Source organism: Ambystoma mexicanum, chromosome 2p (assembly GCF_040938575.1).
Source record: "Ambystoma mexicanum isolate Mex_15411 chromosome 2p, UKY_AmexF1_1, whole genome shotgun sequence".
Taxonomy (NCBI): domain Eukaryota; kingdom Metazoa; phylum Chordata; class Amphibia; order Caudata; family Ambystomatidae; genus Ambystoma; species Ambystoma mexicanum.
In genome coordinates, this window is record NC_090923.1 from 555834006 (window position 1) to 555849328 (window position 15323).

Genomic DNA, 15323 nt, shown 5'->3' on the forward strand with positions numbered 1-15323 from the left:
TCTTTCATAGTGTTAGGGAGTATCCCTACTTCGTATGCCTCCGTGTAGACCTCATGTAGTATCGGAGTTATGATATCTTCGTAAGCTTTATAAAATTCAGGTGGGAGGCCGTCACTGCCAGGAGTCTTACAGGTGGCCAGCGAACTGATAGCTTCCTTAACATCTTCTGTAGTGATCTCCGTTTCCAAAGCTACTCTCTGTTCCTCGGATAGTCTCGGTAGCCCGATCTCTTCCAGGGTGTTCTTGATTTCTTCTCTGGATATTTGCCTATTGTGGGAATATAGTTTGCAAAGGTAGCGGGCGCCCCTCTCTCGATAGAACAAGGCTTGATAACCTGTTCAGCGGTTATTAACCACTTGAGAGTTCGCAGACACTGCTTTTTCTCACTGTGCCTTTCACAGATGGGAAATATCCATTTGCATATCAGTCTTTGTCCTGCCCAGGGGCAGTCCAGCACCGAAATGCAATGGCAATTCCAACCTGAACGAGAGTACCACCAGCAACCCCATACACGTGTCTCACCCTTGTTGGGGATCATCAGTGAGGTGAAGCTGATGCCTCTCTAAGCACAGTGAGAGGGAGACCACGTCTGGTTGCCCCCAGGAGACCTAGGGTTACCAATCCCAGGTTCCTTGAAATTTGGTTTGCAAAGGTAGCGGGCGCCCCTCTCTCGATAGAACAAGGCTTGATAACCTGTTCAGTGGTTATTAACCACTTGAGAGTTCGCAGCCACTGCTTTTTCTCACTGTGCCTTTCACAGATGGGAAATATCCATTTGCATATCAGTCTTTGTCCTGCCCAGGGGCAGTCCAGCACCGAAATGCAATGGCAATTCCAACCTGAACGAGAATTATTGTGGGAATATAGTTTACAGTAGAACTCCGCAAAGGCGTTGTTAATATCCTGTTGGGTCCTGCATGTTGCCCCGTTCTCAGTTATGATCTCTGTAGGAGTGTGTCTTGGTTGTTCTCGTTTGCATAACCAGGCTAGTATCCTGCCTGGTTTATCGGCTTCTTTGTGGGTTTTGGCAGTGTTTGTTGCAAAGTCAAATTTGGCTAGCCTGTCCCAGGTTGTGCGACATTCTTCGCAAATTTCTTGTAGGGTCTCTTCCATTTCCGGGGTGGCGACAGTGCATGCCTCGAGGCGTGTTATTTCGGCTTCTCGTTCTTCTAGGGCTGCCGTCAGGTGTTTCCGGATGCTTCCAGCCCCCGCTATCACCTCTCCTCTTATCACTACCTTCATCGCCTCCCAAAGCGTGCTCCAGGTCGATACAGAACCTTTTTTTTTTTTAAATAGATTTTTATTGATTTTTCAACACAAACAACGATACAAACCAAACAGCAGTGCAATAAACAATATTCCAATAAACATTTAACCATTAATGCGCACCACTCCCCTGATCCCTCCCCCCTCGCGAGCCATTTTCCATGTCTTGTTCCGCTTCTGTTGCACATGAGCGAGCATCGTCATCATCTGGATCTCCCAACATCCCTGTCCCGAATATGCAGGATATCAATGTCTTCCATGCCATCAAAGAGCCCAGTTCCTCCTCCCAAGACATACAACTCGCCTCTTGCCACACCGCTGTCTCAGCCTCTGCCCATTTCTGTAGGTCATTCCACCACACCTCAACCCGTGGCTTGCTACATTTTTTCCAGCCCATGGCTATTCGTCGTTTGGCCAGCACATACGCTAAGTCTTTCAGTTTGCTTACATGTTTCTGCTGCCGAGGTCTGGGAAACCCACCCAGAAGGCATGCCCAGGCGGTGTCTATGGCAAACGTGACCCCTCTCTCTCTCAGCTTGCGCGCCGCCTCCCTCCAGAACCCCTCAATCACTGGGCACGCCCAAAACATATGCGTCATGTCCGCATTTTCTTCGTCGCATTTGGGGCACGCCTGTCTGCCTACATTCCGAAATTTGGATATCCTCAGAGGGGTCATGTACGCTCTGTGCGTGACGTACAGTTGTATTTGCTGCAGTCTGGCATTTCGAGACACTTTCCTGTGGTACCCCAAAGCCCGTTCCCACATCCCATCTCCCATTTCGATCCCCACCTCACTCTCCCATTCCAATCGTAGGCATGCCAGTTCCTTCCCAACTTTCGACATCACCATCTCATACAGCCTAGAAATTTCATGTCCCCCTTCCGTTGTATCATATATCCCCGCCATCGTAACCTCCGATTCGTCTGCCATGATATTCTCAGGCCACAGTTCCCGTATTTTCTTCCCCAATCTGTGGTATGTAACATATTGGCCTTCGTGCAATCCAATCTCCTCGCTAAGTTCCACAAACCCCTTAATAGCACCCTCCTGCCGCACATCGCCCAATGTCACCAACCCCACCGATTCCCAGTAGGTCCTAATAATCTCCCTCAGCTGTCCATCCACCCCCGCCAGGGCAACCAGTGGAATTTGCGGAGAACACGGAAGTGGGTCACCCATCATTGTACATGCCCGTCTCCACACCTTCCACCCCAGCTTCACCATCGCCGGGTACCCTCTCGTGACAGCCTCGGGCAACCAAATGACCTCCTTTAAGAAAAATGGGGCACAATCTTGCCCGAATAGTCTGAGTTCTGGGGTCTCTTCGTCGGACAGCCATTTAGACACAAACTGTAGTTGGCTCGCTATGTAATACGCCTCAAAGTTTGGGAGTTTGACTCCCCCCTTTTCATGAAAGTTCTGTAACTTCCAGAGCGCTACTCTGTTACGAGTACCATGCCACAGAAACTCTCTGCAAACCCCATTTATTTTAGTGAAAAAGCCCTTAGGGATCATGTATGGGATGTTGCTAAAGTAATGTAGAAGCCTAGGCAGAACTACCATCTTGATCATCGCCCCACGCCCCATCATCGCCAAGGGCAACTTCTGCCAAAAGCTCATACATGCGCGTATCTTCTCAACAGCCATCTCTGTGTTGCGCTTGTATTCTTCCTCCACCGTGTGGTAGATATCTATTCCCAGGTAACGGAATGTATTGACTGACCAGGGCACCTGGAGCACCGGCAGCCGCTCCGTGGGAACACCCCTATAGCAGCCCAACGGGAAAATGTACGATTTCTGGGGGTTGACCGCTATGCCCGACAACCTCGCATATCTCCCCATCACGTCCAGGATATGTTGTAAATTCTCCTCCGGATGACTCAAGTACAATAACAAGTCATCCGCATACAGGGATATCAGATGGTTTTCTCCCCCCACCTCAATGCCCACGATATCATACTGCTGCCGCAAGTACAGTGCCAGAGGCCCCAGGGCCAAGATATACAACATCGGGGACCAAGGACACCCCTGTCCAGTGCCTCTACTAAGCTGCCATCTCTCGGATATAATCATGCCCGTCCGAACTCTAGCCAGCGGAGCGCTGTACAGCAGCTCCGCCCATCTAATATATCCTGGTCCCAGTCCGTATTCTCTCAGGGCCGCCAGCAGCCACTTCCAATTAACCGAGTCGAAGGCTTTAACAGCGTCCAACGACACTATCGCCATTTCCCCATCACTGTTAGATCCCATTTCAATCACCCGGTGGAGTCGTCTATGGTTTTGGGCAATGTTTCTCCCCGGGACATATCCCGTTTGGTCCGGGTGTACCAGTTTGCCTATCACCCTCCGCAGTCTGTTGGCCAGGACAGCCGTTAGTATTTTGCTGTCCTGATTCAGCATAGATATTGGTCTGTACGACCCACAACTATGCCCGGGTTTATTTGGCTTAGGGAGCGGTATAATAATCGCTTCCCTGAGCGATTCCGGCAACCTCCCCTTCTCGAACGCCTCATTAAGCATATCAAGCATCGGGGGGAGTACTTCCGCTCCAAAAGTTTTATAAAATTCACTGGGCAGGCCGTCCGTTCCTGGGGTCTTGCTAGTGGGTAGCTGCCGGACGACCGCCTCCAACTCCCCTAGTGTTATTGGGGCATCTAGTTCCTCTCTTTCCTCCGTGCTTATCCTGGGCAGCCCGATATCTTGCAGGGTCTCCAACATTTCCTCCCGGTCGCCGCCACCCGGATCCCCATACAAAGCATTATAGTAATTTACGAATTCCTCATTGACACCCTCCTGGGTATTTATCTGCTCCCCATCCTCTCTAATTATTGTCCTAATCGGGGGCCTCGGGGTTTCTCTTTTATATAACCATGCCAAAAGACGACCCGTTTTATCTCCTCCCGCATGTTGCCTTTCAATATACTTTTTGTAATTTAGATTACAGAGCCTCCCCCAATGTTCTGTACACTGCTGCTGCAGTTTAAGCACCAGTTCGTTATCTATATGCTCGCTCTTCAGCACCTTTTCCAGCTCTCTCTCCGCCTTCTGTAAATCGACCAGGGCCCCATTCTGCAAACCTTTCGATTTAGCAATCGCCACCCCTCGTACCACAACCTTAAAGGCCTCCCACAGAGTTCCCGCCGAGTCAACGCTGCCAGTGTTGGTATCGAAATAGCTAACTATTTCCTCCCGCATGTCTTCCCTAAAAGCCTGGTCTTTAAGCGCCTCTGCGCGCAGGCGCCACGTCGGGATCCGCGCTCTGGGGCGGCCATATTGCCATCCCACCACCATAGGCGAGTGGTCCGAGAGGACCCTCGCTCTATATTCCGCACTAGACACATCCCCCAAGACGTCCGACGTGGCAAAAATATAGTCTAGCCTAGTGTGCAACCGCTGCGGGGCCGAGTAATGCGAGTACTGTCTCTCATTGGGGTGCTTGGTCCTCCACACGTCATCGAGCTCAAAGTCCCGCAGCAGCGTCCGCAGCACCCGGGCTGCCGGGGCGGGCCTAATCACCTTATCGTCGGATCTGTCCATCCCCGGGTCCAACACACAGTTGAAATCCCCTCCCCAGAACACCGCACCCCCCACACACCAACTCAAGTTGGTACTCATGGTCCGGAAGTACTCTGCCGTGCCCTGGTTCGGGGCATACGTGTTCACTACACACATCTCTCTGTTCTCGACTACCCCTCTCACCATAGCCAGACGCCCCTCAGTATCCACACGTTCCTGCTGCAGTTGAAACGGGACATGCGGCGCCACCCAGATCAGCACGCCTCTAGCATATGCTGAGTACGCGGATCCTACCACCGTTCCACCCCACTTTTTCTTCACCAGCTCTAATTTGTCTCGGGTCAAATGCGTCTCTTGCAGTAATGCGACGTCTATCTTTTGTCGCCTCAAATACAACATAACTTTGTTCCGTTTAAGATAGCTATTGAGGCCCCTGACGTTCCATGTTAACAATTTTAGCTCCCCCATGATGTACTGATATCTTGCACTCTCCCCCCCGACCATCCCTGCTCGTTCATGTTATCCAGAAGTCTCATCCAAAATCTTCCCTCAGGGCTCGCGATCCCATTCAAACCTCCCAACACTATGTACACCCCAACTGCCCCCACACCCCCCATTCCCCCTGCCCATCCCCTCCCCCCCAACTCCCTCCCCAACTGTTGCCCAGCTCCATCCCGGGAGCTCAGGCCCCCCCACATCTAGTTCCGGCTGTTACACACAGAGCCCAGTAGGGTAAAGTCGCCCTAGCGGCCACTTAACTAAGAAATACTAAACGGGGGTGAATGGACCAGCCCCGAAAGGCTCCCATGTACGACAACAATTACAGTGCAAACAGTGCATTTAACATCCAGTTCCAGGCCCGACCTCCCCAGGCCATAGCAATAACTATAGTCAAGTCCCATAGTCTCCGGCAACACTCTCTCTCGTCGTGGAGCACTTATCTCTCATTGCCACCTTCATCCGCCCGGACCTCCGACTCCTGGGGGCTGCCCTGCATGTCCAGCCAACCCATGGCTTCCTCCGGTGACTCAAAAAACAGGGATCTATTATTGTGGATCACCTTTAATTTGGCCGGGTAGAGGAGCATATATTTCTTCCCTGCCTCTCTCAATCGTCTCTTGACCGCCCCGAAGTTCATCCGACTCCTCTGCACCATCATGGTGTAGTCTGGGTAGGCCGTTATAGTGGCCTCCCCCCTTTTGATGGTTCCTCCTTTACGAAAATGCTCTAAAATCCTTTCCCGGTCACGGTAGTTGAGGATTTTGGCTATCATTGGCCTGGGCGGACCGCCCGGTGGAGGCCTCCTAGCCAATGCTCTATGTGCTCGCTCCACCGCAAAACCCTGCGACAGCGCACCCCCGGTGATCTCTTGGAGCAACATATTTTCAATGAAGTCCGTGGGATTATGACCCTCCAATCCTTCCGGGATGCCCACAACACGGATATTGTTCCTTCGGGCGCGCCCCTCCGCTTCTTCGGCCCTGTTCTCCAAGTTGCGTACTTTCTGTTCCAAAATATGCAGGTCGGCCTTGTGTGAGGCACAATCTGCCGTGTTGGCGCTGCCCTCCTTTTCCAGACTCTCTGTGCGCTCCGATAGGGCCTTCACATCCTGTCGAAGTAGGTTCACCTCCTCCCGAACTTCTCCGACTTTGAGGTCGAGCGCTGTTTTCAGGTCCGCCGCCACCATTTCAAGCTTGGCCTCCCAAGCGCTTTTCGAGTCCGCTTTCAGTTCAGCGAGAGCAGCCAGCACATCCTGATTTGGGCTAGCCGCGGCCATGGGTGGCTTCTCCTTGGTCCGAGCACTCTCTGGGCCCGTCGGTGTCTTGGTAAACTCGTCCAATGTGGGCTGTTTTGCTCTCTGTCTGACGGCCTTATTCGCCATTCCACAGCCGCTGTAAGCCGTGGGCCCGCACACGCGACCCCGTCGTAGGATCAGCCACTATCCGAGTGTCCCCCAAAGGTCAGGGCCAAAGCACGTAGTCCGTTGCACCAGTCAGCTCAGGCGGGTCCTAGTGCCGACCGCCAACCGTCGCCGACCGTTTCCCAGGCGTTAGGCCATCGGTGCCCACAGAGACGCGCTGACGCTCTCCCAAAGGCTTATCTGTATCTCCACGGCCTGCACCGCCCACGTCGCCGCCGATCACCGCGAGGGTGTTCCTTTCAACACGTTTGTGTCCCCTCCATTGTCCGGTGTGGCCGCCATTTTCACTCCGTCCGGTCCGCGACTCCAGGAACTTCGATGGCATTTATCTACCGTTGCCGGGCTTGTGGAGGTTTCAGCTCTTCCATAGTTGTGCAGCTCATATTCATGGACAGGTACTCTCGTTTCTGGCCTGCGGGAGTTAGTGCCAATGCACTATTGCACAGGATGAATGTAGGATCTCCGGGAGCTCTCCCAAGAGCGCGTCCTCTCACATGGCTTCCCTCGATACAGAACCTTTATTGTTGTCTATGTAGTCCTCAATTTTGTTGCCGAGGGCTTTCCTGAATTCTTGATCCGTAAGGGCTGCGGTGGGCATTTTGCATGTCGGGATCGGTGGTCTGGGTCCCCTTAATTTCCATTCCATAATTAATGGTGAATGATCGGAGATCGATCTGCCTAGATATGCTGTTGCATCTACCATTGAGGTTTGCTCTCTGTTGATGAACAGATAATCGATCCTTGTGTGAATCTTGTGAGGAGCCGAGTAATATGAGTAGCTTCTTTCATTGGGGTGTTGTTCTCTCCAAATGTCAACCAAGTTGAGGTGATCCAGCGCATCGTTGAGTGCTTGAGTGGCAGCGTTTCTCGGTTGCTGGGGGGGTGTGGATCTATCCATGTTTCCGTTTCTGTAGCAGTTAAAGTCGCCAGCCCATATGAATGTGCCTTCCCTGTGATTCGTCATTTTGGCACAGAGCGTTTTAAGGTGTGAGGGAATTCCGTGTTGTGGAAAGTAGGAGTTCACTATACAGACCGCCGTATGTTCAATGGTTCCCCATATTATTAGATACCTGCCTTCAGGGTCTGCCTCCGAGCCCAGTAGGCAGAATGGCATGTTCGGGTTCACCCACGTGAAAACTCCTCGAGCATAGCTAGAGTAGGGTGCTCCTTTCGCGGTGCCTCCCCACCGCTCAGCTAACTTGGTCGAGGACTCCTTCGACAGGTGGGTCTCTTGGAGTAGTGCAATGGGTACCTTCTTTCTGCCGAGATAGGATTGGATCCTATTACTTCTCAAGTATGATCCCATACCACGTACATTCCAAGTTATCACTTTCAATTGTGTCACCATTGGGATGGAGTGTTGGATTCCGTGCGTCTGCCCTTTCCTGTGTTTCTCATCGGTTGTTGATCATCCTCGGTGGTTCCCAGATCTCGGTTCTTAGTTCTGGTTTTGCTTGTGATCTGCGGTGGTCTTGCCCTCTGCCTTGTTGGTTGCGCTAGTGTGAAGACTGTGTAACTAAAGTAACATTTAACAAAACTGGAACTGGTGCGCCCAGCGACTGCGTTTTTCTCGCAGTGCTCAGGCGCTCTCGCGCCGTCAGGTCCCATCCGGGTATCAGGCTCGAGCGGGGTGGGGCAGGCAACTGGCCTGTCCTGGTCTGTTCGTGGGGGCTAGGTCCTGTGCCTGGTGTGAGGCCAAGCGAGGGCCGCATCTGTTTGATAAATAGTGGTGTAGGTTACCTCCTTGGTTGTCGTAGGGTAGTGATGCGGTATGCGCTTATGTGTCAAGTGCGTAGATAAATGGATTTCCTCATTTACCCTTGGGATAGGTGTCCTCATCTTCTGCTAGATTGTTGTCTTCCATCCACATATTGGCGGCTGCTGGGGACTCTAGGAAGATCGCACGGCCCTTGTGGATGACCTTTAGTCTCGATGGATAGAGTAACATATATTTTAGGTTCAGTAGCCGGAGTCTGGCCTTGATAGGTAAGAGATTCTCTCCCTTTGCACCTTTGGGGTATAGTCTGGGTAGAGAGAGATTTTAGCTTTGCCACGTTCTATGGGGCCCTCTTCCCTGGAGTGCCTCAATATGGTTTCTCGATCTTGGAAATTAAGTATTTTGGCGATTATCGGGCGAGGGCGGGATCCTGGGGGGGGTTTCTTCTGGAGGGGCCTGTGTGCCCTTTCAACTGCAAAGCCTTGTGTAAGTTTTCCTGCGCCTACTTCTTGTTGTTGGAAGGCCTCTACGTATGCTGTTGGGTTCGGGCCTTCGTCGCCTTCTGGCACTCCCAGTATCCTGATGTTGCCCCGTCTGGCACGTCCCTCGGCTTCCTCGGCTCTGGCCTCGAGGATGGTGACCTGCCTTTCAAGGTCTGCGACTTTGGATTTCAGTTCGACTGTTTCTTCTGTCGTCTCTTTTATGGCCGTTTCAGAGTTCGTCACCCTTTCTGTAAAGTTTCTAGCATCCTGGCGCATCAGTTGGATGTCTGATCTGAATTCGTCTATTCTGGAATTGATAAATGTGTGCAGTGATGCTATGGCTTCTAGCACTTGGGTTTGATTTTCGGCTGAATCAGCACCCTTTGATTGTGCGGGTTCTGGAGTGTGGAGGTGTGGGGTGGCTGAGTTTTTTGACTTGGTGGTGACGTACGTGTCCATTGTGGAGGGTTTCGGTTTTCTCCTGGAGGACATGTTAAAGTCTTGGCGCTTTAGCGCCGGGCCTGTCTGGTGAGATTCGTGCCTCAGTTCTCGCTTATGGCCCTTATGCTGGGTCTCAGGGTCCGGTAGGTGCGTGGGGGCTGTACTGTTGCAGGTGCCTGGAGAGGCGCGTGCTCCACTCAAATTGCAGCGCCTGTGGCACAGTAGTGTGAGTGCTCCAAATGATTTTGGCGTCTCTTTGTTGCTAATGAGAGTTTTGGGGAGTACCCAATGTTGGGGGCCTGGGGTCTCGCACAGCGGGTTGGGATTATTGTCCTCTTTCCTCAAGTGGTTCGCCGTGGGCTTGAGGTCAGGGTGCCACGGGGCAGTGTGGTGATTCGAAAAGCCCCCTTAGTCTGGTAGCGTGCCCCCCAGGTCTCCTCACCTCAGTGACTTTGGGTCCGCTCTCCACGGGCCTCGGCAACGTAGTGGTCTCGTAGATGGCAGGGAGCCGATGCTGTGTCTCCTCGCGGTTTCCCCCTCACGTCCCGTGTTTCGGCTCCCACGGTTGGACTCGAGGAAAGAGCTGTGTCCGGCCGTCCGATGCCCGGTGTGTTTCGTGTTGTAGGGGGCGGTAAAGCGCAGCGGTCTTCAGTGCGTGCCTCGCCCGTGGTCTTGGTGCCTCTCTCCTCCTGCAGGCGCTGCGGCGGGAATAGCTGACTGCCTGATCTCGAGTTGATGCAGCGTCATGGTACGGCCGCCATCTCGAGTTGATGCGGCGTCATGGTACGGCCGCCATCTTAGGTGTCGGCAGGGACGGGGGTAGGGCAGAACGGGTGGGATTGTGGACGTTCTGCGTCCCGATTTCTTATCGGAGGCACTGTCTCTTGATGAGGATCGGTTTCCGCACCATCGTGGTTCGATGTGGCCGCGGAGGTATGCCTGCTTATGGCGAAAAAGGATCAAGATGCGGCGTCTCGGCCGGAGCTCGGCGCCTCAGCCTCTGTCCACCATTAGCTCCAGGCCACGCCCCCTTAATCTTCTTGATAGTTTCTTGGTTCTGTCAATCCTACTATCTCTACACCTCTCGTCTCCTCTTGTTTCTCGATTTATTGTTCAATTAGTCACTTGGATCTGCTGCATGCTTATGAGTGTTCAATTTGTTTGCATATAACCGATGTCAAGATTAGCTATTCTACCTCTTTCCTCGCTTTCTTCTGCTTGAAACCAGCTGCATTTATTTTCAATATCAGATTAATTACTGATTATTCTCCTTTCTCTTCATATATACTATCTGTCACTGCAATTATCTGGTTCATGGTTCATCTTCCCTTGTCATGTCTGTCTCACCCCTCGTTTTCCTGCCTATGTGCCGACTGGCACTCTCTCTTCTGTCCTTATTTCTGGGGTGATTGAGTGGAAATATTCATCTCTGTCGTTCTTACCACTGGTACGTTTCTTCTTTCTGCTGCTGGTTTCCTGGTGTTTCAAGTGTGTCTTCATTTTTGCATACACGTAATAGTTGGCACAGCCTAATTCACTCTGTTACTTATTTCTTTCCTCTCCCTGCACCCATTACCCGTTCTTACCTTGCTGTTTCTCTTGCCCGCTCGTATGTGAAAATCCACATTGTGCTACGCTTATTTCTGTAAAATGCTTTCGTATCTCTATTACTGCACTCCTTTATCTCAAGTTGTAATTTTAAGTAGATCCATTCTATTTTTCTCTGTTCCTTTTCTTCTACATTATATTACCTCTATTTTGTCCCATTTGTACATGTTGGTCACGGGGAAAGAGCTGTGTCCGGCCGTCCGATGCCCGGTGCGTTTCGTGTTGTAGGGGGCGGTAAAGCGCAGCCTCATTTGCCAATCTATGGGTTTGTTTTCAAACCATGTGGATGTAGGTCTTCCTTGGTTACTCTGTGCTTGGTTTTCCTGCTTGTTGTTAACAAACACATTGGCAACTTATCTCAAGTTGTAATTTTAAGTAGATCCATTCTATTTTTCTCTGTTCCTTTTCTTCTACATTATATTACCTCTATTTTGTCCCATTTGTACATGTTGGTCTCGGGGAAAGAGCTGTGTCCGGCCGTCCGATGCCCGGTGCGTTTCGTGTTGTAGGGGGCGGTAAAGCGCAGCCTCATTTGCCAATCTATGGGTTTGTTTTCAAACCATGTGGATGTAGGTCTTCCTTGGTTACTCTGTGCTTGGTTTTCCTGCTTGTTGTTAACAAACACATTGGCAATAACTCTAGGCCTATCATAAACTGGCTTTCACCTAAATGGGTTGTAGCTGGCCCTGCTGGGGTTTAGACCTGCTGAGCATGCTTGTCAGAAATGAGTGCTCTGCTTTTTAGCGACCCTAGCCCCTTTTCTGATTCTCTTTCGGCTTTATTGCCTTCGATTTCTTTAGCTAGTCTTTGCATCACCTATGCTTCTGTCCGTTTCCTGTCCCCATTTCTCCCTCTGCCGTACTCTTTTCTGGCTCTACTTTCTACTTATGTATGTTTTCTTATTGCTCTTATTCCTGATTTTGCCTGTTTATTGATTGTCCTTCTTCCTCAGCTGCCCCCATCCTTTTTGTGTTGTTTTAAATATGTTTACTGAAATTGTATTCATCTCCATAATTAAATCAGAAGGAAACAACAATAGTGCATTATACGTCTTAGTCAACAATTCGAATAACGCTATGATGTCGCTATGATGTGGGGTTTGTCGATTGTGGGCGGGCACTGTTGCTCTAATTCTACATTCCCATATTTGCCTTGCCCCAGTTTCTCCTCTGATGAATTGCTTATTCCCTCTCTGTGCCATGTTTCAGCTTGTGTTGTGGTTATTTTGTTCTTTACGCTGAGGTGTTCCTTCTTGAGCTTGTTGTTTAGTTTTCACTTTACCTTGTTGTCTTATTTGTGGTTCTATTGTTTTTATTTTTGTATCCTCTACTTTCTGTCTTCATCCTATCAATTTGCCAGAATTAGGAACAGAAAACGTAGAACAAGTAGATGGAGATTATTTGCTCTCACCATGTTTTACCTTTCTTCCCTCCTTCCTCATGTTCTGCAGTTTAGAGACAGCAAGATCTTCCTCCCAAGCAGCCTCATCCTTGTCTCCATCTGATCTTGGAATTACCTTTTCCCAAGCTCCTACCATGCCACAGGCGATCACAATGCCAACGATGGCTGGGCACTCTCCCTCCTTCCTCACAACGCCATACACCTTTCCACTCTCTAACTTCCTGGGAATGAAGCCTTACCCTTTACTAGCCATGGCCCCTTCAGCCATGGCCCCCGGCGCTGGAGGCCTGTCTCAATACATGGCCAAGATTTGTGCCGCCAATGGATCGAAGAAAACTGAGAGGCAGAAGTTCTCACCGTACTAGTCTAATGGAGAGAAGGATGATCTGGGACAGCCAGGAGTGGAGGTGCCGCCCTAGCTGTACACTGAAGATCGTGCCTTCACTTACGACTCAGGACTATAAAGCCATAGAGAAATATTCAGAGGACACTTCCAGCACTGAGATGGAAATCTACTAGGGACAAGTACCCAGCAACTACTGACACTTTTCCTCAGAAACTGAAGAGGGCTTGGAGGAGAGGCAGGGGATGGGTGTCGGCATGTGGAACAGGGATCAGGAATTAGGAAGAACGAAGGAAACGGATAGTGAGAAGTAGACTGAGCAAGTTGTGTGTCTTTCTTACCAATGTATCTCTGAATCTGTGTTCAGACCATTATGCTGTCTGTTTAAGCATCTCATCTGTAGTGGTCACACTTCCCTTGATAGGAGGAGGCTGTGCACATCTCTCCCGTGCCCTGTGCTCCTCTGTCTCACATTGGGAGGGACCGCCTAATAATCCCATTTCACCTGAAGAGCGCCCTCTGTAGCACATAAGAAGATGTGGTTTCTTTTTCTCACGTGATCACATGAGGGTAGTATTGACCCCTTCTTCCACCCCATCCTTTTTTGTCATGCATTGATGTGGGCTGTCTATATCTCTCTCAACCCATTTGTCCTCCTGTCCTCTACTAGAAGAGACTGCCTCTTTGCGTTTCTCATTCCCATAGCCACCCACTTACAAGAGGCTTTTCAATCCATTTTTTGCGCATCATAGGGGAGTTGTTCTCTCTGAGAGCTTCAGATCTCCATCCCTGAGTCTTTAACACTAGATCTCCATCTGTCTCACTCTTGCAGGGGCTATCCCCCTAATGCTCATAGGCACCCCTTTCCATTGGGCAGCTAATAGCCAGAAGGCATGCTGTTTCTCACACCATGAGGCAGCACAGTCTCCATTCCCAGAAGGCCATCCAACCAAAAACTTGGAGGCGTTTTCATTCCACTTGGCGCTTAGTCTCACTCTCTTACAGACTGGCAGAGACCTGCATCCATCAGTCTCAACATGGCTCTCCGTGTCTTACAACAGGGGAGGTCTATTTGTAGCTCTTGCAACCCACATCTTCCTTTGCCCCATCCCCATTGGTTGGGAGCCTTCCCCCACACTCTAATAACAGAACACCTTCTGTCCATGTGTCCCCTCTCATTGACTGCACAGACATAAAGTAAGTCTTCATCTCTCCAGAAGTGGGATCAGGGTTCCACTTACAAAGCATTTTGGGTAAGGACAGGTCCTGCCGCCCTTTCAGCATGATTAATTCTTTTGTAGCATTCCCCATAGCTTTATGTTTACCCTTTGCCAGGCAATTTGCATACTAGCACCCACAATGCTTTGCACGGCAGGTTAGGGTTGTCTTCCTCAGCCTAACAGACGATGCCCTACTTTCTGGTCCTAACTTGTTAAGGGCTTCATCATATTTCCTCCTTAGAAACATTTTTTAAATAATTTATTTGTATGGATCTTTGCTTCCAATTATTGTACGGTAATAAAAGAGATTTTTTCGATAACTTGGGTCCGATGTGTTTAATATTTCAGATCTATGAGTTGGAGCCCGTAGCTGTTCCCGCCTTTTTAAAAATGTTTTTACCAGGGTTTCATTGGTTGGCCTGTATCACTGTCTGCCAGACAGAAACACAGGAATGCAACTACACAAATATTACTTCGACAGACACGCTAGAAGACCACAAATACACCAATTCACACACAAGACATTTCCAAAGCATATCAAGTAGGGCGTGGAGGACAACTGGAGAAGCACAATTTCTGAGTAATTTTAAAAATGGTGACCCCACTGAGGAAGAGTTAACATAAGCAACCTTTTCGGTGGAACACGCACTGGCAAAGTCAATAGCTATAGATGCAAACTGTGAGATCAAGGACAGTCAGGCAGAGGAGAAGGCAAACAGAGAGGTTGTTGAGTGGTTGCAGAAAGAGAGGGAGATTGTCACTGCAACTCAGGATAAAAAGAAGAGGAGTATTGGAAGAAAGGGAAGGGGATTGCAGAGAAAAAAGGAGATTAATGCTGCCTACGGGAACTGCCATTTTCATGTCTCCCACTCCAATGTAATGGGATTTTATTTGATATTTTTGAAGCCAGTATGGCACCCGTAGTCCCCTCACCCCTCTGTTAGTATCAGCCCACGGGGCTGCCCACAATGCCCTTATTATAGTACTAACCCTGCACTGCAGTAGTGGGCACAGAGGAGCAGCATTGTGCAGAAGCAGAGAAGGAAAGGCACTATGTCCCGTCACTTCTATAGTTCAGGAAAGAGCTTAAGACCTTCCTCTTCAAGGGATGGCTCCTCCCTAACACCCAGGGCGGCACACTCTGCTCCTCCCACTGTACCTGAGACTCAGTCATCTGCTCCCTACTGTCTTCCCTCTTTGCTGCCCTTGCCGGTTAGCTCCCTGCAGCTTTTTTCCCACACTGGGCCTCATTACGACCCCGGCACTAAACCATGGTGCTGTTAGCACCATGGTCCATGCCGGGGTCCGCCATGGTGAATGGCGGAATTACCGCCCCATTCCAAGGTTGGCGGGGCGGTAATTCCCCATTCACCATGGGGCCTTCCCCATTCCCATTTTTGCCCCATA

At 50.4% G+C, this 15323-nt stretch overlaps 1 protein-coding gene across 6 annotated transcripts in view; it reads left to right on the forward strand.

Annotated features, from left to right (window-relative positions):
- PCBP4 (poly(rC) binding protein 4) overlaps positions 1 to 14236 on the forward strand; it is a 263525-nt gene extending 249289 nt beyond the window's left edge. For all 6 annotated transcript variants that reach the window (XM_069644020.1, XM_069644025.1, XM_069644022.1 and 3 more), the window contains one exon: positions 12403 to 14236. In XM_069644020.1, the coding sequence (XP_069500121.1) occupies positions 12403 to 12718 (316 nt within the window). In that variant the 3' untranslated portion in view covers positions 12719 to 14236. The remainder of the gene's footprint in view (positions 1 to 12402) is intronic.
- Positions 14237 to 15323: the final 1087 nt, after the last annotated feature.